General features: G+C 51.4%; 4 protein-coding genes and 1 pseudogene across 4 annotated transcripts; all 5 read right to left on the reverse strand.

Moving 5' to 3' along the window:
- Positions 1-1,210: 1,210 nt before the first annotated feature.
- Positions 1,211-2,124, reverse strand: SAPIO_CDS2305 (uncharacterized protein; the record flags this gene model as incomplete). Its single annotated transcript, XM_016785360.1, has 2 exons — positions 1,211-1,603; positions 1,828-2,124. The coding sequence occupies 2 exons, from the start codon at positions 2,122-2,124 to the stop codon at positions 1,211-1,213; spliced, it is 690 nt and encodes a 229-aa protein (XP_016644736.1).
- A 951-nt stretch (positions 2,125-3,075) lies between these two features.
- Positions 3,076-3,428, reverse strand: SAPIO_CDS2306 (uncharacterized protein; the record flags this gene model as incomplete). The annotated part of the gene is made up of 2 exons (XM_016785361.1): positions 3,076-3,328; positions 3,394-3,428. 2 exons carry the CDS (start codon positions 3,426-3,428, stop codon positions 3,076-3,078), a joined length of 288 nt encoding a protein of 95 aa, XP_016644737.1.
- A 5,514-nt stretch (positions 3,429-8,942) lies between these two features.
- Positions 8,943-14,351, reverse strand: SAPIO_CDS2307 (uncharacterized protein; the record flags this gene model as incomplete). The annotated part of the gene is made up of 7 exons (XM_016785362.1): positions 8,943-9,297; positions 9,355-10,478; positions 10,561-10,637; positions 10,990-11,424; positions 11,688-12,377; positions 13,216-13,395; positions 13,526-14,351. 7 exons carry the CDS (start codon positions 14,349-14,351, stop codon positions 8,943-8,945), a joined length of 3,687 nt encoding a protein of 1,228 aa, XP_016644738.1.
- Positions 14,352-15,536: 1,185 nt separating this feature from the next.
- SAPIO_CDS2308 (uncharacterized protein) lies at positions 15,537-16,287 on the reverse strand (the record flags this gene model as incomplete). Its single annotated transcript, XM_016785363.1, has 2 exons — positions 15,537-15,886; positions 15,951-16,287. The coding sequence occupies 2 exons, from the start codon at positions 16,285-16,287 to the stop codon at positions 15,537-15,539; spliced, it is 687 nt and encodes a 228-aa protein (XP_016644739.1).
- Positions 16,288-20,166: 3,879 nt separating this feature from the next.
- On the reverse strand, positions 20,167-23,109 carry SAPIO_CDS2309 (annotated as a pseudogene; the record flags this gene model as incomplete).
- Positions 23,110-25,407: the final 2,298 nt, after the last annotated feature.

Below are 25,407 nucleotides of genomic sequence, written 5' to 3' on the forward strand. Positions count from 1 at the left end.
ATCTATGCGTTACGAGTATCGCTTCGGGTTCCTTGTGATCTCGATCTTTCTGGAATGGGAAGAGGGAAAGATTTTTTCCAAGATGTTGTGCGATTTAGAATAACAGATAAAGTCAAGGTTTTATATGTTTACACATTTTACGTAGGAAAAAGTTCTGTCAGGGCTTGCTAGAGGAAAGGGCACCGCGTCGTTGCTCCAGTTCCAGTTATTCATGTCTTGTGAATCACTCCCATTTGACTTTGAAGTTTCAGTGTAGCTCCAGTACTTCCCATGTACGGAGGAAGGAACGGATTCATCCTCCTATTATTCCTTCCATCCGACTATTCCAAAGCTTGAAATGTCTAACAACATAGATAAGGGAAACACCCAGCCAGTCAAAGTTAACAACCTCATTCCCAGAAGATTTTCAGCGCGGTAAGGATCTTTCGACATTGTAACTTGTCAACTACTACGGCGTCTCCTAATGTTTCAACGTATTCTAGACATCTCACTTGAACGAATGACATGGATGGTAAGTTTTTCGACAGGCGCCAAGCTACTTTGTATTTCTGAAGCGTAAATTGACCAAAAGTGACTAGGATCACTCCGCGTCAGCACAGCACCCCGCCTTTGGCGAATCAAGCATGGAAGCATCGGAAGGGGGTCGGGCCTCTAGGATATTGCATTTTGGTGGACACGCAGCTTCTCCCTCGCTTTCACTTGGGAGCACCCTATCGTCGCCTCGCTCAACTTTATCACCCTCTTCCAAAGCATCCTCGTCCTCGTCACTGGATTCAAACGTTTCTCTATACTACCATGGAACCGGAAATCCGAGCCCCGTTAGCAACGCATCAAGCATGCTTGAGTTAGGTAACTCAGGAGGGAAGATCACATCGAAGTCTCTGCGTTCACGGGGCGATTCATCCACAGCTGCTTCCTTGTTAGATCCCACGAATGCAATTATGGAGTTATTGATTTGACCGAGTAGGGGGCCCCGGCCAATGTGATAGTCCACTTCTTCCCTTGGCCTCCCTGCTACAGCCCGCATGTTCTTCAGTGAGACTGGTTTTCTCTCCCATATATCCCTGTAGGGGCTGAAATACCAGACAGCCAGAGAGGCATCCGCACGTACCGAATTGCTGGGATCCGACCGAATTGGTAAGGGACAGGACCCTGAAGGTGTCGGCGCTAGTAGGAAATCTAGTAGAGGCTGCTGTTGGTCATCCCGGAGCTAAAAGACACGATAGGTAACGCGCTTGCGAGAGGAATGGATGTACACGTTCGGGATCTCTCCAGCTGATTCAGCTCTACGGTCGAACACGATGACTCCGCCCAGCATGCGATCCTCGGTCCAATATCCCACCATATCGGCTGCTCCCTCAGGGTAGACATAATAATCGACGTACTCGAGGTGCCGGAAAAGAGTGGGCGGTGGATTCACACCGGGCGTGCCGTCTGCCCAGTTAACTATGGAGTCAACGTCCCCCTGGTGGAGCTTAAACCCCATTTTAAACGCCTGCGCCCCAAGTTGAGGGTTACCTGCAGCGACAAGCTCGATTAAACGGATGTTAAAGGTTCCGGATCCTTCAGGTGCCCGTCGATATGCTTGAACAAGCTCCTTGTTCTATTAGGTCCGTGAAAGGTGAAGAGACGAGGAATAGAGAGGCGGACAAAGAGAAATTCGAGGAATCGGGAAACTATGAAGCACGGAACACCACAATTACTTTGGGGTTAAACTTGAGGGTGGAGCCATCAAACTCCCTCCGAAGTTCCAGAGCCATTTCTATACAACCAGGGCAGAGCTCCTCGTGCTCATCTAAGGGATGGTTAGAATCTAGGCCATGGCACCTCTGATCTCATGCTAATATCGCCGATGGGCAAGCCATCGATAATCTGCGCAAATGCCCCGAGAGCCGACTCCGTCGCCAGCAAGTGCTTCATCGCGAGAACGAACATCTCGTAATGAGTCGCATCGAGGCTTTTGAGGGTGATGCGTTGGGAATGATCATCCTGGGCAATTTCGCGGAGATGCTGGACCAGTCTCTTTATTTGCCCATTTGTGAAGCCGACTCCGGGTGGTCCCCAATAATAATCGGTTTGCCCCGTGAATCCCCGCGTATCTCTTACGGACTCCGGAGCTGACATCGTGATTAGGTTTTGGTGGGCTAGTAGATGATAGGGGGTTTGAGAGAGACTACTTGATGAAAAAGAGGCGGCTCAGGCGAGCACGGAAACACAGCATGAAACATCATTGTTCACAATCACCAAACATGATGATGTAAGTCTCGGAAGGATGACAAGCATAATCTATATATCCGCAGTATGTAATTGCAAAGAGTAGCCAAGACGATTTATCGGGGGGATGTGTATACCAGGGCGGCAGGCAGGGAATCTGGGTGCCCCATGTTTTAGGCTTTCTTCGGGCGGTTAGGCAGCGACCGGGAAGAAAAGAAGCGAAAAGAGAAAAGAGAAGGAAGAAGGAATAAAAGCAAAAGGGCGAAATACATAATGATTTTAATTGCATGAAATCCATATGATCTCACTGGTCCTGCCCCAAGTTGGATCCCGACCACTTCTCGGGCTTTCACGAGGTCAGTAACGCTCGTCACGACACACGTTGCAGGTTGTTCCTGTGATTCCTTGAGCACGACATCAGTGTGTCATTACAGGGGCGAAATCGGTGACTATTCGTCAATGGTGGTGCATGGCAGGGCGACTTCACAGGGGCGAATAGCATCAAGAGCTTTCTGGCCGGCGGCATTTGGGGTCCAACCGCACATTGGCCAGCCTCAAAGAGAATCGGAGCGTCAGGGACGCCAATCCGGTGTCGACATTTCGACTTAGGACTGGGTCCTCAGGCACACATCGCGCGGTCAGGTAAAGCTCAAGCTCCAAGCGCCAAACCCCGCCTCTAATGTCCCTTCCGAAGGCTTGAGCGACGAGGAGCGAGTCTTTAGAATGTTTATCTGTAAGATGGGTGTAATACTAGGCTTCAATTCATCTAGTCCACTACCTGGGCTTCCCCTGGCTGTCCTGCAACGAAATCCCCACATCCCATCCTGTCCTTCCCTCACCTGCATCAGGGCCCATCCGCCGTTAGACTTCTGGGTTAGCAAGGTCACCGGCGGGGGCGTTGGCAATGTCCCTGAACGCGGCCATGTCGGCCTCGAGCTCGGCAATGTCAGGGGAGGGCCCGGGCCCCGGTTCTTGACCGCGGGACGACGGAGTGCCTGCGCTGTAACTGGCAAAGTAGGAGCGGAGGCGGTCATCCGCCAGAGCACCGCCGTCGGTCGCGTCGTCGGTCGGAGGGTTCGTAGCAAATCGAGTCGGCGGTTTGGCTGGTTGCTCGCTGCCGAGGGCACATCAGCTTTCTGACATTTCTATATGGAAACGGTTCGAGTAGTCAGTGCATACCCGCCTTTAACGGCGTCGTTGGTTGACGTGGACATGGCCGCAATCTTCTTTTTCGCGTCAAGGAGTGGTAAAGGGAATCAATTGTTGCGAAACTCGTTGGGAGGAGATATGAATCCGCCGAGAAAGGAGGAAGCGCCTATCCCCGCAACTATTACGCAAAGGAGAGTCCAGTAATTCGCCAAAGAAATTTGTCGTTATCGAGTTGAATCGATCTGGATAGCGTCGTAGACCCCAAAAATTTATGTTGCATGAGGGACAAAATGATCGGTTTTTAAGGGATGGGAGATGTATAGTCTCCAGAACGTCGAAAACGCCGTGTTGGAGTGCACCACCCAGCGGAGAACAGGTCTCTATGTCTCTCTGTAGCCCCTATGCAGTGGCGGGCTTTCGACCCGAAAGTGACATGGACCATGGGCAACGACGGCCAGTGTATCAACGATCCCAATAGTAGGGACACCACGTGGCGGAGTTAAGAGTTACAAAATACTTCTCCGTCGCTGCCAAATCCTCCGAGAGCACCGCTAAGCCCGGTTCATAGCAGTTGCGGTGCTTTCGAGATCAGAGATCTAGGATGTGGCTCGGTGGCCCGGGTCGTTGTTGAAGCTTCCCGATGTGTGCCATCACCCACGCTCGTCGACGGCCGGGGCTGTGTCTGGTGAGTTGTTAAATTGAGTCGCAGTCGAAGTCGAGGCAACGCGGGGGCTACAGCAAGACGGTGACGATAGTAGCAGGCGTATTTCTCATTCTCCCTAACCGTTTCGATGGTGAAGTCCGACAGCGGATTGTAGACCAGGAGTTTCTTCCTCCCTCTCCCGGCCAGGCTGAACCAACACTCAAGTAACCAGACCCATGGTCATGGGCCAATTCATGACGCGGCATTGGAGGAGTTTGACCAATTAGCGGAAGTTGCGGTCTATATGGTTTCTTTGATTTTTTCCGTTTCACGACGAATCCGAACTGCTTGTTAGAAGCCACCAAAAACGTTCGAACTCGTTCACGAACGGGCGGTTCTCGGTCGTCGAGTCCATCACGAGCAGGGAATCTATTCTTCTCGTGGCTCTCGTCAATATTCCATGTCAGCATGCAGCTCTCTCCGTCCATCGGGCTTGTGTGACGCTGAACGCTAAACAATGAACGGTTGCCGGCTTCGAGAACACATTGTCGGAGGTGGAGGATCGGCAAAGGTCTTTGGGGCCTCAAATCCGCTCGCGCTGGTGTCCTCTGCGACTTTTTCTCGCTCGGAAAGTCGCTTGGGGACATACGCTGCCTCCACGAAAGGCGCATCAGCGCCATATAACCATCGCAAGGTATGGGAGGACTCCGGAAGACCCAATGCAATAAATTAACCAATAGCGGTGCAAAAGCACGCCAAGAGTGTCCTCCTTTTGCTCGCCTCGATGTGATATGGACTGCATGGTGCAGAAGGCGGAAGCATGCTCTCAGCGAAGTGGAATTATCACTCCAGGAGTTCTGAGAGACGTCCGCCCAGAGGAGAGAAGAGTGGTTAATAACGAACACCCTTATGCAGGCGCAGCAATTCGGCCCCGCAGGCAGGCTCGTATTCGCTTTCCGTCTTGCGTCGGATCGAGAGGGTGAGCAGGGAGGGGAATGCCGCTTTGGGTGTCTGCTAGGCCGGGCTGCAGGCCAGTGTCTCGCGGGGACGAATCGCAGGCGTTGCGGAACGCCATCGAGGCGCGCGGCGGGCGCAGCTTACGTGTCGAGGAGGGGTCCAGGTACCAGGAGGACATGTCAGGGTCAACATGATGCCCACGCTTTCGAACATTTTCTGGTTCCTGCCAACTCGCCGTTTCGCGCAGACCCGAACGAAGAATCAGTGTTGGGAAGGTGAAGATGCACAAAATCGGTCGTGTTTTGGTCACGTGAGAGACACGTGATTAGATGGGTGGTCCGTGGGTTGACTCCGAGAAGGGGCACATTTGCGGCAGTTGGTCTGGGGGGGGGGTAAAGTGAGTATTAAAACGAGGGTCTTATGCCAGGTTGGTCTAGATGACGGTATCGAAAGTATTAAGGGTAGAGAAGGTTGAACCATGTCCAGCATTTGAGGCTTGCGGATAGTTGTTGCCGAGTGTTGGGTGCAAGTTTAAGCCGCATTTCGCAGACGGGGGCAGCCCAATTTATGTCCGGGGGCATATTGTACTTTTGTTCATGGAGCTTTGCGTGAGCTTGACCAATTAGCAATGAGATTATCAGCCATGGTATGCATAAACATTTAAACATTGGAAGTTGTGCACGAATAATAGCTGCTCCTGTGGCGCTTTGGTCCTAACTCAGCCTGGTCGTTGTCGACTTTAATAGGGTCCCGGAATGACTTGTTTCCTAATATTCGCTCACGTCCCATGGCATAGAGGCATCCTAAGTGTCCTCCACACCCGATCATACCATGGAGCCTGCGACCGAGAGTGATTTTGCAGACTTCGACCTCAGATCAAACGACTGGGAATGCCACAAGCATATAATCAGAGATCTCTATGTCGAGCAAAATCTGCCGTTGGCGAAGGTGCAGAAACAGATGTTGGAACAGTTTAGGTTCGAAGGGACGTATGTTACGGACATTATCAACATCATCACCACAGACTAGCAGCATCATAGACTAACAAACAAATAATTCAACCGGTCTAGTCAACGGCAATACAAGCGACAACTGCAAATATGGGACTTTCGAAAGAACATCACCGAGGCAGATATGCGCGTTCTAGCGCGGATCTGGCAAGAACAAGGACGGAAGGACATGATATTTCAGCTCCGGGGCCAAATTGTTCCACTACGCAAAATTGAGAGGTGGATCAAAAGGCGGGAAGGAAAACCTGATTCAAGTCAAGTGGAAAACCATGCTTCTGAGGGTATGATTTTTCGATGCTAATGGAACAACGTGACATACTAGATCCATGCTAACATATTTTTACGTCGCGGCACTAGCCGATACTCTAAATCACCTTAAGTACTGGCCTCGAGATAAACTGAAAAATGGCTCTCAGGAGCAAGATGAAATGTCGGATTGGGCTTCCGAAGACGAGGACCATGATTATCCAGCTCGAGGAGCCGGAACTCCTTCGACTGACGGTTCCGCGAGGTCATTTTCACCAGCTTCCTCCGGACCTTGTAAAGAAAGCCGTGAGATCGCACCAGAATCTGCTGACCGGGATCTAAATTTTGAAGATGGGGCCATGCCCGAGGCTAAAAATTTTGGAATTTCGCAGTCTACGGACTGCCAAGCATCCGGCAGCCATGGACGCGTCGCCATGAGCTCACCGAATGTGACTCGGGTAGATAACTGGGAATCAAAAGGACTGACAAGGAAACGGACTCTCGAGAAGACGGATGATACGAATAGCCGTGGGGGACGCGCAGACGGCCACCATATCAAACAGCAAAAAGCCATCAAATTCTCATGTCCATATCGCAAACGGAACCCCGTGGCGTTCAATGTGCGGACGAATAGAACATGTGCACTGATGTCTTTCCCAAACCTTGCAGAGCTCAAGTAAGCCAACTTCTTCGTTCTCCTCTTTTCTAAATGTTTTCTGATTTTTCAGGCGGCATGTAATTACTTCTCATAAGAGGAGGCCTCTTTGTCCGAGGTCTGGAGAGCAGTTCTCCAGCTCAGTTCAGTTGTTTCAGCACCAGCAGGCCCCTCAGCCATGTTTCCTGAGGATGAATTGGCCAATTCCGGGTCCAGAACACGGAATAACCCCCGAGATCGAGACCACACTGAAGTCACGCCGAGCCGATTCCAAAGTGAACACTTGGGAGCAGCTCTGGAAGGTTCTTTTCCCAGACGACAGGGACATACCCGAACCAGGTAAGAGTGGAGTTCGTTGCTGTACAGCTAGAGACTGACTTGTGTTACCCGGGTTACAGATTTCCAGCCTCCGCTTGAAATGAAGGAGGCAGGTAGCTTCTTAATCAGCCAGGTAGACCAGTTTATATCTGAAGTCATTGGTCTCGTGATGCCTCTGACGCATCCCCAGGAGGAGGATCTACATTCGAAAGTGAGGCAAGCATATGAAGCCTTCGTACAGCGTCAGCTGCGAAATGTTCACAAAAGCATAAGTCCACCTGAGCCTGCGGAGGACGGGATCCTCGATGGAGAGACCCCAGAAACCCTCCGGGATTGGAGGCCAGTGTTGACCCAGGGTACGAGCGATTCTTCGTCACTGCAGCGCATGTGCGACAATGGCGAGAGCTACGATATTAGAGATTTTCTTCAACCCGATATCCGCTGGAACGAGTCTGACATTGGGTGAGGCCATAAACCTTCTACACATGGAAGCTTGCATTTTGTTTGCCGGGGCGGTTACGCTTCTCAGATCTTCACCTGGTACGTATTCCAGACACAAGCGGCTGCAATACGTACCAATACCTAAAAAATGTACCAGGTAAAGATAGACGTATTTTTTCTAGGAAGCCGAATGCATAGAATAATGATAACCTTTGGGACCGTGGTAGACAGAGGCGTGTGGATGAAAAGCATCGCTGCCTTATTGCGCGAGAACCCCGAAAATGCTACGGACAGTAATGACAAGATGAGTACGTAGCACTCGATGCTCATCGTAGCAACGCGAGGTAGCTCGATGGCGCGAAGTGGCATGACGACCTCGGAGAGCGGGTGACTTCTCCCGAATACAAATACCAACCTAGATCGTAGCATTTCCTCTCATTCCAACCTATCCCAGGTGCCCTATTACGAAAATCAAACCGACGGAAAACCCACTGTTGACGTTAAGTTCGAATACGCCAACATCGAAATTATTTCCGGCCATAATACTTCTTTCATTTTCGCAATTCAAGATGTTATTTTTTTGGACTTGGCGGAAAGATGTAGTACGCATACATGCAGTGGCGGTGTGCCCTCCAAGAATGATACGTGTCCGCATGCAAGCTAGCAGGGGCTGGAGTCGGTATCGTCAACACAACACTGTCAAGGCCCCTCGAAGAGCAGGCGCGGTAGTTTGTGTTGGCCTGTAAAATCGCGGTGGCGAAAGTCCGCTGTAGCCCAAGAACTGCACTCACCAGTTCCGGGCACGGAGTCGTGCAAATTCTTCTACCTCGGCTCAGTTCATGGTTCATGATTCCCCGACTACCCTGCTCAGACTCCTTTGCCAGCTGTCTACGCTATCTCGCCATTCCAGTAGACCATACTCTCTCCACACCATGCGGGACTGGAAGGATGGCGGATGCCTTCCCTGTTCTCTATGATCGCCCCACTCACCTGGATAGGTCGATCTCCTATCCCACGTACTACTTGATACATAGATACAACTCTAGAAAACTTCCAAGTTATGATGCGACGGTGTGTACACAAAGTTTTCGCATCAACTGGATGGGGAAGGAGGTCCAGCGGGAAAAAAAAAAAAAAAAAAAAAAAAAAAAAAAAAGCCGAATCTAGCTCTGGATGAAGTCCCTTCTCTGTCTGTTTGCGGGTTCTTTATTTCTCTCATGCCGTTGGTCGGCGAGGGGCTTTCCAATAAGGGGTAGATACCGCAAACTTCTCTTGGACTTCATAACGCCGTCCTCGGCGCTATCAGGCCTCACAGATTCCCGGATCTGGGGTCGGATTGGGGATCCTGCTCATCCACTTCGGTGGCCCCTTTAGAAATCATAAGATTTCGTATTGATTCTACCAGCGGATCGTCGAAGTCTTCAAAAGTCCTGTTTAAGATCAAGAGTGCAGATACCCTCGCCTCTGGATAACGTCTCTCCCAACCCCGTGGCCCATTGTAATCGTCGATGACGAACTGAGCTGGATCTGCTCCATAATCCAGGAAGAGCTTGATTGTCTTTAACCATCGTAGTCTCAGGTCATACATAGCTTCGGTGTTTGCCCAATCGCCGCTAAACCGCGCACAAATCTCGACGAGGACGGCTTCCCAGACAGTCCATGTCCTACAATAACGTATGCTATTTCTGTCGGGGGGTTCGAAAGACTGATTTGGGTCGCACTTTCTCTTGAGGAGTTCTTCCACCATGGCTGGATCGAGTGTGTCTCTTTCGAAATCCGTGACGGCGTAACCCGGAGCGAGACTGCAGGTCGCATAATGAAGGAGGGGTCGGCCCGGCTTCGAAGCTGGGTTGTAGCCGCGGTTGAACTTATCGATGACGGATCGCGTCATCCCGATAGTTATCAAGTATGAGACATAGTCACTTAACCACTCACGGGGTTCAACCCAGTCCGCATATCGATCCAGTGTCCAATGCCACTGTCTCGACTCTCTGATTTCATTGCCATATTCATCGTAACCGGATATGCGGTCGGGACATGGAGGTTTGTGTGCCATTACTAAAGTATCCAGGGCTTCAAGGTACGGCAGCTGAGAAGCCTTGGTGATCCGCTCCACTTCGAGAGCATGGAACATGATCATAAATACTATGCCGTCCCTTGTCGCGTGACAATAGGCCATAGAGTCAGAGCTATCATACCTGTTGATTTCGGAGTAGTCATAGAGGTGAAACGATCCGGTAGCCCGAAACTGGCGTAAGCAACACGCCACAATACGAAGGTGGGCGTCGGCGTCTGGTTGTGATATTTGAGTCGCGAGCCAAGTTGGGACACTGTCAGAGCGGAGAAACTCCTTGACTGTCAAGTGCAGGTACTGGATTCTAGAGGGTTCCCAAGAAATTTGTTCTATCTTTCGGGAGATGGATTCACTGGGAGGATCGCCCTTATTATTTGTGAGCCAATTGCTCCCATGGCTTTTGCGCTTTAGTGGGCTGATTTCTGTGAGACCGGCAGTGCGGGCCTTCAAACGCTTTGCAACTTTTGAATGGCGGTCTGCTATCTCCTTTACCGAGAAGATATCTCCTCCTTCCAAAAGGGCGTCTCTTGGATTGTCCTCGGCAAAGGACATGGCCAGCGGGGAGAGTGGCTGAGCTGTGGATTGGACCATGCGAAATATCTGGGCAGCATGCGTGTGGTAAAACGGGTCGATTTGCTCGACCATGCGCCTATACAACGGCTCGAGGCCTGCGGGCAGGACCGACAGTCGCTTTTGAAGAGTTTTCATGTCGTCGCCGTTTTCCAAACTCTCGACCAGTGACCTGACGACCAGCGTGACCCATAAAAAGACCTAGATTAACGAGACGTTAGTATTCAAAATTGTACATGATTGTGAATAAGGAAGAGCATAAGACAATTGAGGAAGGGCTTACGCCTTCGGCCTTTTGCAGTATTTCGTCCACAATCTGCTTAGTCGTGATCGGATCCTTGGTTAGCAAGTCTTTAAGTTCTGGGATTTTGTCGAAGTTTGTCGTTACGTAGATTTTGATATCATCTGCCGACAGGTCCTGGACCCTGAGATGTGTATTTCGCAAGTACGCCTTCTCGAAGACGACCAGCGGGCGACTCGATACGCAGAGTTGGACCCGGACAAAAGAATGGTCCGATGAGGGCAATAGATCTGCCAATGCTTCGACGATATCCTGATGTCGCCCCGAAAAATTCGTCAAGTCCGTCAATCAATAAACAGAGGCGCAAGCGCAAGACCTTTTGCGAAGCAATTGCTTTGAAGCCCTCTTTGAGTTCGGTCGTTGACCAACTTGCCATCATTGGGTTATAGAAACTTCCCCCGGAGAGCATACCCCGTCTCATCGCTTCCCATCGCCTGGGCAGAGTAATTGGTATTAGTTGTCGGTATTCGGAAAGAATGCTGTACAGAATGGCCCGGTAGAGCCCCTCTTGAGACTTGAGTAGCGGGTTCTGACCGCGGTCGTGAAAGAAGAAGCTAGAAAGCGATGTGTTCTCAATGTCCTTTGGGAGGCTCTCCAGGGTCCTGTTGTCTTCAAAGAGAAGCTTCATCAAAGTCGACTTCCCGCACCCAGCCTTACCGGTGATCCAGTAAATACCCTTTCCAGCTTTCAGCCAGTCGACAAACTTCAACTCCCGTCTTTCGTAGATCCACCGAAAGGTTTGCTTATGGGCCTCGGCGATATCGTCATACCTCTCGTTCATGCCAGAGAATTCCAGCTGGTCCAAGACGCCTGCAGCGGTCAGATGGGAGCGCCAGTAGAAGAGATCTAGATCGTACCATTCTCGCAGTCTCTCCGCAAATTCGCATTGTCTAGAACTGCATAACAGTGTTTAGCAAAACACCCGAGCTACTTTAAACCTAAGAAACGAAACTGGATTGATGGTCCCCGGTGACTTACTGGGCATAGTGGGCCGTGAGATAAAATTTTGCACTTGCGCATGGAAGATTGGTTCGTTGACATTTTCATTCTCTAATATCTCAAGATATCAACAGCTGAATCCGTTCCTTAGACGATCTAATCATCCTTACCCATGTTGAAGGTTTGGGTCTCGGCTTGGAATTGCTTTCCAGTTCCGTAGTTGGCCTGGAACTTTTGGTTTCCCAAGACATAGTTATTGGTCATGGGCCCGTTGCCGAAATTGTTGTTCGTGACCAGACTCTCCTGAAACTCTGAATCCGGGATCGAAGGCTTGATGGTAGATACATCCTGGATCGCCTTTGTGGTTTGGTCGATTTGGTGAACCGTGGCGGATTCCAACCCATGCCGACTCGCTAGGAGCAGCACATCATCCAGCAATCCTTTCATCAATGTTTCTACTTTCCCCCCTTTGTTCAGTGTCTTCACAGCACTAACGTAACGACTCAATCTCGAGGCTTCCTCAGCCGGGATAACCCTTTGGAAAATCGTATCGAGCATCTTCGCTCTCTCCTCACACCTGGCGATTAGAGGCTTGATTGCCTTGCACGAAGCGGCATCCAACTTTCCCTCGCGTATGGGCTGTTCTGCAGAACGGAGGATATCCCTGACTATTGGCAGGCGTCCCGCCACCTCGCGAAAAGCCTCTGGAAGGCCTGCTGCGTTTGAAGCCGCATCGTAGAGTTTTTTGGTCCCATCGACAATTGCGATGATCGAAGATATGACACCGAGAACCTCGGCGCCGGACATGTTTATAGATTCGGGAGGAACACCGATTGAAGGATCGGTCAACGATTGCACAGCTGAGGGGATTCGTATTCGCGCAAGAGAGTTCCTGTTCTCAAAGATGAGCAAAGCGAGCCCGGCGGCAAATTAAGAATTGGTGGAATCCGCAAAGACCGCCTCGGTGCGTACGAGATCGGGCAGTAGCAAATATCGGAGGAAGCAGCCGCTGATTTGAAGCGTTGAAGGCAGATCAGGAACTTGTCGCTCAGCAGAATGCGAGAAGTCAGCTCGTGAGGGGCCGTCAGGCTCCCGGTGCCTGAGGGATTTACGAATTCGATTGGTAGGGAGTGGCTGGATGCTTCAGCTCTTCAATCAGCTTCTTGTGACCATTCCGCCTCATGCTGAACTGAACCACAATGCTACTTTTAATATGAGATACAAACCTGCAGTAAACATATTTGAAGTAGGGTTTAATTTGGGATTTTGTTTTTTTAAATATATATATAAATATATATAACTAATAGCCCGCTATTTTGCAATATTTTAGATTTGAAAGATATAAGCGTATGGAAAAGCTGGCGATAAATCTAGACCAAGCTTTTTGAACTAGAAAGTAATGTAATGCTCCAAGATTTCAAAAGACGCTGGGGAGCAAGTGTTCAAGTTTCTTTTTAAGAACATAACTGCGCTTGCGAGTCTTCAATCATTACCCAGATGGCCAGTTGTCGTTTCTACTACGATTAGAGCAGCGTCTTATTGGAATATTATTCGATAGTGGTTGGAGAAGCTGAGATACTAACGTGTTCTCAGATTAATGGCGATGCTCAGATCAGCTTAGAAACAGCCCTGGCTACCCTCTCACTATAACCAATAACTATAGAATAAGGAAGCTGGAACCTGGATCGACTTTCTTACCTTTGGTGGTCGATCCAATGTCGCCCCAGCGAATATTAGAAAAGACGACGTGAGTGTCCGGATGCTGCGACTGAATGTTGGACGGGCTGCCCTGACCGCCGCCACAGGGTCCATTGGCTCCTGAATCCAGCCATGCCATCTGTTGCACTGGGTCGTTCCAGATACTCATTGCAAGGACCACTGAGATATGCAGAGTCAGCAAAGGATCACGGCTGGGGAAGAAGTTCCAGACTCCAGGTTCCGCGATGAGGAGAAAATCCAACACCGACAACCTTCAGAAGCGCGAGATTTCATAGGGATAGACACTCACTTCCACGCCCCAAGGCTTCGCCCATACCAGCTAGGCCACCCGTCGCCCCTTCCGACCCACAGTTCGAAATCGTCCCACCGCCGCCAATCTGCCGTCCATTCTGGATATAAGTGCGCGTCACCTGCGACAGCCTCCCCCCGCTGGCCGAAAACTGCGTAATAGCCGTGAACGGCTTGCTCGTGTCAACCGTCTTACCGGGCCCCCAGTAGTCGCGCTGCCCGCTAGCGTACGGATTATACCCGCAGCCGGCCTTGTCGCAGTTGTCACCCTTGCACGGATGCGGCGTCATGGCCGTCGCCATCGAGTTGGACTCGAGGATGTCCATCTCGCTGCAGCAGTATCCTTGGCACTGGGCGTCACAGTAGCCGTTGCCGGCCCCGGCGCCGCCCCTGCCGTCGGGCTCCATCTCTGATAGGTAAAAGGCGCCATTCTCTCCACATGGCAGGGCCGAGAGGTCAACATCCACAGACAGTTCCTGGTCGAGGAGTTTCATCATTGCGTATTTGCCGTCCTCGCCCAGGAGGTAAACACGCGGGGAGGCGGCGTTGAGCGCTCCAGAGTCTGTTTTGACGTAGTGGTGCATTGTCAAGGCGTCTCCCGAGGTAGAAACGCCCATGGCAGCGTAGTCGGCCGCCGTTCTAGAGCCGGCAGTGCCGCGGGCGAATTTCGAGTCGCGGTCGAGCACCACGGAGGTGTTTTGCTGCACGCAGCCTCCCGAGGTTGTGCATTTCCATGTCGGTAGCAGCGGATGTTCCTCAGTTTGGCCGACGGCTTCGCCCAGCAGCAGCGAAGCTACCAAGCCGATAAGCGGGAGTTTGAGAGACATTTTTTTTAAGACTCGGTGGAAACCAGGAACTGGAATGCGGCAGCCAAGACCATGTAAAGAGCCAAGGCAAGGGAGAGAGAGCCAAGAAAACGCAAAGTGGAGATAAACCTTTGCTTTTGTATCTATTCAGTAGCGATATGCGTCAAATAGGTTATTAGAAAGATTACTTATTATATATCCCCGCTCTGGCATATTTAGGCGTTCAATATGTCGCCCGTCCGTCAACCGATATTCATCAATGGGACCATTTTAGGATATTTGGGGTCTGCGGGGAGATTGCCCCGTGATGCCCCGTTGGAGAATCACAGCCAGCCAATCCTATCTATATGAGATCCCGCGGAATGTCCATATGTACAGTATTGCCTGATGCAGTGTGTGCCCGCCTCTTCTGATGAATAGTTAAGCGCACCTATGACTCCCGCTGATGACTGAGTAGAGTCCATGTCGTAGAAGATTGTCACCCCAGTCCACATACCATCTTTCGCCTGTCTGTCGGGTCCCTGCTCCTTGTCAGGTTAGTATTATGTCGGTCTTGGGGGTTGCTACCCTGCAAGGTACGGGGCCAAGGTCTCCCCAATCACAACGAAAAAGGAGCTATCGCCCGAGGGAAGAGGGCGTTCCCTGGACCGACCTACTTTCTTCACTGTAGCGTCTTGGTGAAGCCCTATTTCCTTCTTACTATCTGCCAACGAGTGGATCAATCATTTTGGGATAGTGGGGAACACGGTTGTGTCTCTGGCAGCCCAGTTTGAAGAGGCGGAGATGCTCAATGTTACAATCCTAAACATCACCAGGCACAACCTGACTTTACCGTTCCAACTACCAGTCCGCTCTTTTCAGCCAAATTTCGTTCTTCTCAACAATGACTTTGACACGGGCAGCCCCCTCTGGATTTGAAACTTCGACGCTATGGTCCTCAACATATCCGGTATCGGGAAACTCAGAACCCGAAATAATAACACGAGAGGACTTGCTGAAGACGAAGAAGAATGGTGAATCAGATGGGTAAGTCGTTATTCTTATCGATTTATAACGGACTGATTATGAGGCAAGTCTTTCGCACATTGAATATAGCAATGTATCTGTTTCTCCCGATGCATTCGACGACAACGCAACTCAGGCAACGCAAAGGACTCCAACAATTGCGCTGTCTCCATTTTCCATTGCGCCATCTATCCACATTGGTCACGCCTCGGAGATAAGTACCAGCAAGCTGAATAGAACATCAGTCCTGACGTGGCATCCCTCCCCAGGAAGGGAAGATTTTCGAAACCCATGCTGAATGAGTGCGGCTATGCCTTCCTCGCTAAAGCCTCGATAATTTTGTTGAGTGATAAGCAGGTAGGCTTCGGCACATGGCATTGTCGGCTCATTCGCAATGTTCTCCGGCCACAAAATGGAGGTGTCCCATCGGAATTCTTGGGCGTTCGACTCGTCTGTAAGGTGGAGAGGTATTGTCGTCTGTAGAAGGTCCGGTGGTGTAGCTCCATCGGGCTCGGAGAGAATGAACACCTCTGGCTGCTGTTGAGTATCATCTTGGATGGCCAAATATGAAATAAATGTTAGCAGGCACTCCTTCGAGTTCTCCTCATTACGTACCTAAATGTCGATTGCGAGCAGTTGTCATTAGTGACTGGGGACAATTCTCTCCGCTGTCCGTCCACGAGAACTGAGAAATGGCCGAAGTGAATTGAGTGCTTCGATCTCGGTATTGACTCAGCTCAGCTTCCAAAGCTTGCACCCGCTGCTGAAGCAACGTAGCATGTCGTTCGGCCTCACCAAGTTTCTTTTCTAGCTCGGCAATGTAGTCTCGACGACGAGCCCGGTGGCGGCGTTGATTGTTACGAACCCTTTCGAGTGTGTGCTGTCGCGTGACCCGCTGGCGCGACGAGCGGGTCTCTAGTTCGCCCAAGGTGTTGCTGGGGTTCGCATCCATGTTGATGTGTCGCAGTGGTTTATGGCGGGAAGGAACCCTCGATATGTCACCCTTTCGATGTCGATCGTTTGATGCAATCTCGCCTTGACCTACGGTGACATATCAAGTTAGTAATCAATAAATTCCAATGGCGCTGCTACCTGGCGGAATTCCGTTTGGGGGCCGGGCCTGCCCTGCCCAGCCATTGGCCACAGAGGTAGAGCGCCGGTCCGCCTGGCTTGGGAGTGGGTGTCACCAAACGATATGTCACCGGTGCTTTAATATCGTGATGTGGATGTCGGAGACTACGCGACGATTCACACGCACACTCAACAAATAATGGTGCAGTAACTTCGAAATTTCTGCAGTATATAAGCCTTGATATGATCTAGGAAAATGTGTATATATAACATATAACGAGTGTCTAAGAACTTGCAAAATAGATAAGCCCTTGTTGTCCGAGCTCATCTGTTCAGTGCCCTATCTCCTCGTCATAGCATAGTTTCGTCTTCAAGTGTTCTCCTTTTGGACCGGTCCAATGTCAACCACACCAATACTAGACGCCATCGTCATTGGGGCCGGCTATTCAGGTAACGTCCTTTCGGACCACCTCCTCTCCTGGATGAAGGCTTAACCATGTTCAGGCTTGTGCGCCCTCATCAGGCTGCGACAGGCGTTTCCCCAGATGACGGTCGAAGTGTACGAACAAGCCGATGATGTTGGGGGAACCTGGGCAAAAAATACTTACCCAGGACTGAGTTGCGATATCCCCTCACTGGTATGTTCCACTCCAAGCTGCCTGCTTAGACACGCCTGGATGGCAATAGTAACAATGAAGACCAGGTCTACTCTCTTTCCTTTGCTCCGGATTTCGACTGGTCGTCTACTTATGCTTCACAGAGCGAAATACTGTCATACATCCACCACGTAGCGTCCACACACGACTGTTTGAAGAATATTCACCTGGGACAAAAGTGCATCTCCGCCTGGTGGCTCGAGGATGAATACATCTGGAGAGTGGATTTTGCGGACTCTAGAGATGGTCAAACATACGCAAGATATTGCCGGTTCCTTATCACTGGAACAGGTTTCTGCGATATCCCGAAAGGCACCGAAGATGTGCAAGGAATTGAAAACTTTGGTGGTAAAGTTTTTCACAGCGCCGATTGGGATCATGAATATGCCTTCGAGGACAAAAATGTCCTAGTAATAGGCAACGGGAGCTCGGCCAACCAGTTCGTCCCATGGCTGGTAAATCACGGTAAAGTAAAGAGCCTTGTCCAAGTTGCCCGGAGTGCACATTGGGTTGCGCCAAAAAGAAACTCTCCTTTCAGCGAAATCCAGAAATGGTGCGTCACACAATAGCAATCCCATGGATACCCTTTCAAGTCAAGCTCCACTAACAAAACTCAACTCCTTACCAAGGGCTCTGCGAAATGTTCCCTTTGCCCGAAAATTTTGGAGATACTGCTTAGCGATAAAACTCGACCTCGCTTTCACCATTTTCAAAAAGGGCCTCATTGGGAGTAGTCTTCGGCGCGTGGTTCAACGATCCGTCGCCGATTATATGCGACGCTCCGCACCTTCGAAATACCACGACGTTCTCATTCCCGACTTTGACCTCGGTGCAAAGAGGCCAGTCCTCGATCACGGCTATCTACTTGCGCTCCATGACCCAAGGGTTAAGCTAATCAAGTCACGATTGATTTCAATATCAAGTCCATCCCAAGTCAGCATTGGGGAAGACGGCTCCTACCCCATTGACGTGATCGTCCTCGGCAATGGCTTTCGGAGTCAAGAACTCCTGATGCCTATGGAAATCATCGGTATGGGGGATAATGAACTTCCCAAGTTGTGGCATTCGGGTGTAAATTATGCAGCCGCTCACATGGGGTCGGTTTATACTCTTACCAAGGCCTTACTAGTTTGCTAACCCCCAGCTTTCAGCGTATCTGTTTCGGGATTTCCGAACCTTTTCATCCTCACTGGCCCAAACACTTTGCCGTCTGGACACTCCACGCTAATAAGCATCGAATCGTCTGTCGAGTATATAATCCGCCTACTACGCCATGTAACCAAGACTCCGGGGGAGAGAGTGAGACTCAGCGTGAAGCCCAGCGCTCAGGCATCGTACAACGACTGGGTTCAGAAGATGCTTTCCAATCTGGTATACACTGCTGATGCTCCTAACTGGTATATTGACAGATATACTGGAAGGAACACTCTGGTATGGCCTGGGAGCCAATTCGAATTTTGGTGGTCAAGGTGTTTTAGGCGTATTCGCTGGGATGATTTCGAGGTCGAAAGAAAGAAGAATTGATCCTTGGAAATTGTGTTTTCGATCGGTGCATCTCTATAGAAAATGCACATTCTCTGACAGTTTTCAATAGCCAGTACACATTTTTTTTTCTTTCCCCTAGGATGAATTTACTCTCTCACTTCATACATCCACGTGTGTTGTAGAGGGCAGGAACCTCGGGGTGTATTAAGATCTTCAACGATCCTCAATTGTAAATCGGACGTGTAGCTCGCCCTGTGACCGATCTTTTAAAGGCTTCCATGAGTTGGGTTTGTCCTTCTCTCACAACACTTCCAAATTGCTGGCACGCCCGCTGTTACCAAACCCATAGAGCTAGGCGAGTCCGGGGGTGTGATACATTTGATGGTATCTTTAACTCCATGTATTGGGTGAGCCAGATCCATCTGTATACGAGGTCATGATGTTAGCGTTAGCAGGGAATTGTAGGCCAGGCTTGGAACGTACCGAGTTTGCCACGTTCTTGAACAATAATCAGTTGCTACTAGGCTTCAAACTCAAGGACACTATTCACAAGCTAGCGATTTGCATGTCGATAACATGCTGCGACGAATGGTCCATGGTGTTCCCTGAGACCAAAGGCCGACGCAGTTGGATGTGCTGTCGTCTACATTACTTGTCTAACAAGCTCGGATGCGTGGCCAGAAGGCGGGTGCTTGAGTTTTTTTTTTTTTTTTTTTTTTTTTTTTTTTTTTTCGCGTCCAGGAGTGGTCCTTCTAATGCCATAAAACTCGTCGAACTTTCACGATTCGTATTTTTTTACTCACATCCTTTGAGGTTAACCGGTGGTGCCTCATTGCTTCGTGTATTTGATGTTTATGCTGTCTGGCTAGTATATGTGATAGCCTACATGTGTCGTGCTGGGATGTCGTCGTTTCAGTCTAGGGTGGTTTTAATATTCTTCTTCTCGGTCTATCTTGCTGCTCAATTTAAAGTTCATTAAGCATTTTAAGAGCCTGCGACGTGGGTCCCGCTCCTGAACAGGAGCAACAGTTACATCCGCTAAAGAGTAGTATCATCTTAGCTCACCCCTGCAGCCCACCCTCTGGCAGGATCGGGCGTTGGGTAAAGTCGCGACAAAGTAAAGTAGTAGGTTACATGCGAGCCCTTAGACATGACTTACATAGCTTCTGTTAAAGCCGGTCTTTGTGCCAGAGCCCGGAAGTTCGCCCGGGTGGGGTGGATCCATCCCCGCCGGTCGAGATCAAGGAGGGACGGACCATATCCGGCATCGACCAGTCTATCGCTGTCAGGATATTATTATTGTACCTGTGCCCCTCAGCACAAAGTAGCCCGTTTAGAATCTAACCCCCTCCCCACTAGTATGCTGCCCATCTCCGGAGTAACTAACGGGCAGACACGCGATAAAACCCGGCCTTCCGCTGGTAGGATATGTTCTTTGGTCGCCGTGGCCGACTCCTGTCCCTTGCCCGCGAGGTAGGCACCCGCCGCCGATCATCTACCGTCGGAACTCGACCTTTCCCAGTTCTATGGCGCCAAGGCCACGATCCCCGTTCGTATTCCGATAAATGGATCCCAGTCTCGACGGGAACCGCATCGATGTGAATGGGACCGTGCGCGCATCAGGTGATGGAGCGAATTTTCACTCGCTCCGCCACTCCGCCAGATAAATGGTTCTCCCCCAGCATCCGTGCTCGGCCATACCGCTTTCCGAATAAGGGGACCCTCGCGACTATCTTCAGGGGAAAGGAGAGGGCGAAGCTGAGACAGACGAGTTCGTCCGCCGCCTCCTCGACCCCCGTCACGCCTCTCGCCTCGAACCATAGTGTCTGGTTATCTAGAGCGAAGTAGTAGATACGCCCGTGCAGTAGCCACACCGACTCCTCCGCTGCGTCAATGAAGACAGACGTGTCCAGGAAGTGGATGCTGTCAGGCCACTGGGGATTCGGGCCACGGCAGTCCATTCCTCCGGACACCAAGCAGGTGTTCGTAATGTAGGCAAAGGTGGTAGAGTTCTCCGTATCCTTTAACAACGAAACCCATCTGGTGCTTCCACTGACCGGAATCTTGAAACCCCGTTCGACTTTGGCCTCATGCAGCCATAGTAGTGTGCAGTACTGGCCGGTGGGGTCAATTCCCGTCGATCGAAGGGCGTGTAATACCAAGCAGATGAGAGCATGCATCAGCTCGTGCAGGCTGCTGGGAAGAACGGAGACGAACCATTCACGGAGGGAGACGCGGATGTTGTGTAATGTCTCGACAGCGCTATATTCATCCCTCAGCCTCGTCCATGACGCCACATCGTCCCTATCTGTCAAGGACGCCGCGACTCCCGGTAGCAAATCCGCCACTACTCGCCTCAGCGGAACACGCTGGGCGATGGTTGTACAGAAGCTAACCCTCAGGCCATAATGGTAGTTCAGATGTTCAATCAACAACCCTTGCTGGAATCTCGGGGTAGCATGCTGCGCCCAGAAGAGGATCCGGTCTTTGACGACCTCGGCGGGTCTCTTCTCCTGTACACCAACCGCTTGGAAGGCCACGCCGTCGGGCCCTCCTTGCATCCCCAGCTGCCTTTGAGCGAGCCTCCAGTATGACTTGTGCGCCGTAATCCAGCTCAATTGGTGTCGCCTGTCCGAAGCTGCCCAGCATTCATTCTCAACGTTTGGGCAGGAAGTATGCTCAGTGATGAGATCCCCGACGAGAATTTCAACTCCTGGTTCCAGCCTAGGGCTTTCGTTGGGTAAGTCGAGGTCGGACCCGAAGTGGTACATGCGGGGCGAGGAGGTAACCTCCGAAGGATAGATATGGCCAAGGCCTATCTGCATCGCGACATAGTGGCCAGGGCTTTCGCGGCGGGAAATCAGATGACCAGGGCCCCAAGTATCCAATATGCTCTCTGGTGTAGCGAGAATATTGAACTTCTGCATCGGTATGTGTGAACACCACGTGTCATTTCCTGTCCACTGAGGGTGGAACACAAGGACGGGGCCCCTCGTCAGTTGGGAAAGGCACGTGAGTTCCCCGAGTCGGGCCCGAATGGAAGGAAGACTACTATCCTTCGTTGTACATGCCCCTAGTAGATGAATTTCCTCCACGGGTGTGTCGAGGAAGATCGGCCGGATAGCACCGATGTGAGCCTGCTTGTAGGACAGAAGCCCGACACAAAGGAGCTGGAGGACCAAGGACGCCATGTGTAGGGGGCTCGTGCGAGCGAGTTCCTGGATAGGCAGCGCGGCGTCCGGGAAAAGCCGTTCCAGCAGTGGGCTCATCACAGCTGTGTTCCAATCTTCCGGGATATCCGAAACATCCTTCTCCCACAGCTCGTTCAGGCCATCAAGGAACCTTTCGATCTCTGAGAACTCGAGCGATACGAGTCGTATCTCTGGGCGGGGGTCCTTTCCAAGGGGGTGAGAGTAGCTCAACACTGTAAACGAGCTACAGCACAAACCCGCATCTTGAGCGTTACCGAGTGCCGCAGAGAAACCTAGCACAATCTCCTCCAGGCGGTCTAGGATACCCTGAGCGCCTTCCTCGTCAGGATCGGTCGCCTTCGTGACCGTCCTGGAAATCGTTATCAGGGCAGTTGCGCCCTCATTCTCGAACTGAACATCCCCGTGCCATTTGTCCGTATCTCGTGAAAACGGGGACACCCCGCCGAGCCCACACAACTGCTCAATAGCTCTATGGTCATCTTTCGGTAGCCTAGAGAGCCTCCTATTCGAGTTTCCCGAGGCTGACGACATTTCATCAGGGCCACTCTCCGTCTCTGAACCATCGCCCTCTGGGTCTGACGCTTGGGGATCGTCGGAAAGGAGTTGGTGGGGACAGGCCGGGTGGTGATGGCCTACGACTAATTCTGTCATGGGGATATCGCTGGGGTCGTAATATATCCATGGCGAGTCCGTGGCACTCTCACAGAGCAACTTGGCCATGTCCTGGTAGGAGTACCCGAGTTTCTGAAGGCCTATAATCCACTCGTATTCGCCCCTAGCCGACTCTTCGAAATGTTCCTGGAGGAACGATGACACCAATCGCACACTCCGCCGTTCCAGGGCTTCTGTAAGGCTGCCGGGAGCACCAGCAAGACTCCCGACTCGCGCCGTGAGCTCCTCGAAGGCAGGTCCGTTTACGAAAAAATCGCTCGCCAGTAGCTCCAGGTAGGTGAGCATATCGGCATGAGAAAGCCCCTGAATTTCTTCTTCCCCACTATCTAATTCACCGTCATCGGACAAATCGTCATCTTCATCCTCATGGTCCTCGTCGTTTGCCGATGGCCTCGACCCGGCAGAAGCATGCGATTCGCTACCAGGTTGTTCGAGCTCAAGGAGATGGACAATCCTCTCACCCACCCGGCCGATCTGGCCCCGGGTGGAGAGGAAGCGAAGAACCCGAAGCTGGACGTCGCTGTCGGATCCGCTCTGCAAGTCAACAAGGTCTTCAAAGACTGGTGGCCCATCCGCTATACTGACGGGGGCGAAACGCGGAAGACGACCCACACCGCAGCGACAGAAGGTATTCGGACCGATCTTGGTCAAGATGATGCCATCCATGCAATAAGCCATTGCGGAATTGCTACCAAGACAGACCATGTACTGCTGGGCTTGACTCGAAGGGAACATGGAACGTACGACTCGAATGGGTATGTCGCCGGAGAGAAGAAGTCCCCTGTTGGTGACCGAGATCGAGCCAGAATCGTCGCTGAATGGAGATATAGCTCCACTACCCTGGAAGCTCGACAGCGATTCGCGAGGACGCTTGTGAAGCTCGGTCGGGATAGTGGCGCTTCACTCGACGTCCGGCTCCAGGCAAAGATGGTCATGTCATTATTTCGGCGTAAGATTTCCTCTTGTAGTCTCCGGAATGCCTTAGGGCCTTCACCATAGAGAAGCGGCATATTAATTTCGAATATGCCCAGTAAACAGGGGGCAATATCCTCGGCGCGAGTAGTATTGCGTTGAGCTGCCCAAGACATCCGACTTGCAACCGAATAGGTATAGAGTCCGCCGGATCCGGAAAGAATAGTATCTGGGATGCCCGTACACTCGCTAAGCAGGGTCGAGTGTTCCATCCTAGACCCGCGGTGGTTCCATTTGCTCTCGTAGAAGTCCACTCTCACCGGCGCAATGAGCTCTTGCAATGTCCAGCCACGGGTAATCCATCTGCAATAACGGAGATGGTCTATCGGGTCCTCAGGGAGAAGATCGTTGAGAAAGGCAAGGCACACCTCTGCGCTCTTGTACCACTGAAACATCGAGTTGATGGCCTCAGTTAGCTCCGCGCTGCTGGACTTGTCGATGCAGACTGTCACCTGCACTGGGTTGTCCGGAGCCATTTTTCCACCGTACTTCCGGTTCAAACGGACAGTGTCAACAGCGGCAAGCCCCGATGGCCTTTACAACTGCCACCACTTGGGTGCATCCTGACAATTTCGTTCGACCATGCACCGGAAACTGGGACAAGGTGAGGCGTACCGCGCCTTACGTGGGATCTGACTGCCACTTTTTTGGGTCCAACAGCCCTCCGAATTTGGATGCTTTGCGTGACGAAGTTAGGAGTAATCAGAAATCCATAACTTCGGAGCCAAAAGCTGCCCCGCTTTGCCGTGGGCTTTGCTGTGGTTCCCGGCTCCGGGGTGGGCCCCTAGTGGGGGCCGTCCGCGCCCGCTCCCCGTTTAGAGGTAGGTCCTTACATTCCCCTTCCTCACCTTTAGGAGGGAAATTTACCTGGCTGCATGCAGCTCGCAGAGCTCCTTAGTCGACTGGTGAGAGGGTGACGCATCTCGCGAGACACAAGCCCGAGCCTCTCCCTTGCAAACGGACGGCCAACGTCGAATGCATACCACATTTTTGCTTCACGAGGAGAGCGGTGCAAGGAAAGTACAAAACCTTGGGGAGGAAAGCGGTGGTAGAAAGGATCGTCTCAAGCTATCCCATCTGATAAAACATGACGCTACTACTAGTCCATGGCTGCTAACCTTTGGACCTCGGACGCGGAGCCTATGTCCAGGCACTCAGATTTATGGCGCCGGTGCGGGATCCTGCCATTTCTCCCTAACATATAGAGATAGTTTTGACCTCATAATCATCACCCCATCGCACGATTGCATCTTGTTGTGCAGCAGAGGGGTTGTCTGTTATATGCTCAATCCCGATCATAAACAACCCGGCCCGCTCATAGCGGCCATCTTCAGTCTCAACAAGCACCAAACCACATGTTTCGTGCCGATCAGTAGGCCGCATTGATAGACCAAGGAAAAATAAAGGGCCACGCCCGGGCGGTGCTATGCGCCGGCTGCGAAAGGGTTCATCTTCTGGGACCTGCGAAGGTATGTCAGGCACATATATGCCAATCCTGGCCTCAAGTGATGCTAGAAACCGCATCCATATCTCCTCCGTATGCATGCTCTTCAACGGTCCTTGTATGGTTAGTTGCCCACCATCCACATGACCGAATGGTGCTCTATTCGACACCAAGTCCACTAGACACTCGAGCACTCGCACTCGGCTTGATTGCCTCGAAAATTTGTCGATTCTATGTGTAAGAATGCTAGAGCCACGCAGTGACGCCCACGACCAAGATGGAACTCGATACAAAGGCTTTCTAGAGAGCGCGAGTTGCTCCGATGACTTGAATGTGAAAGCCCGGCGCCATTGCAGGTCGTGGATTAGCTGGTGGTCCCACAGCCCCGCAAGATAGCGACCTCCCCATATTTGGTAGAACTCGGAGGCAATTGCAGAGAGAGCAGGCAGCTTGTCGTCTGGATCGGTAAGACTTCCCGAGGAATATTCTCTCACGATCTTATCCCAAAGCCGGCGAAGGGACTGTGTCTCAAGTGAGGTTGGCGCAGTCCGCGGACTATG

This window comes from Scedosporium apiospermum (assembly GCF_000732125.1).
Source record: "Scedosporium apiospermum strain IHEM 14462 chromosome Unknown SEQ_SAPIO_0086, whole genome shotgun sequence".
In the NCBI taxonomy this organism is placed as follows: domain Eukaryota; kingdom Fungi; phylum Ascomycota; class Sordariomycetes; order Microascales; family Microascaceae; genus Scedosporium; species Scedosporium apiospermum.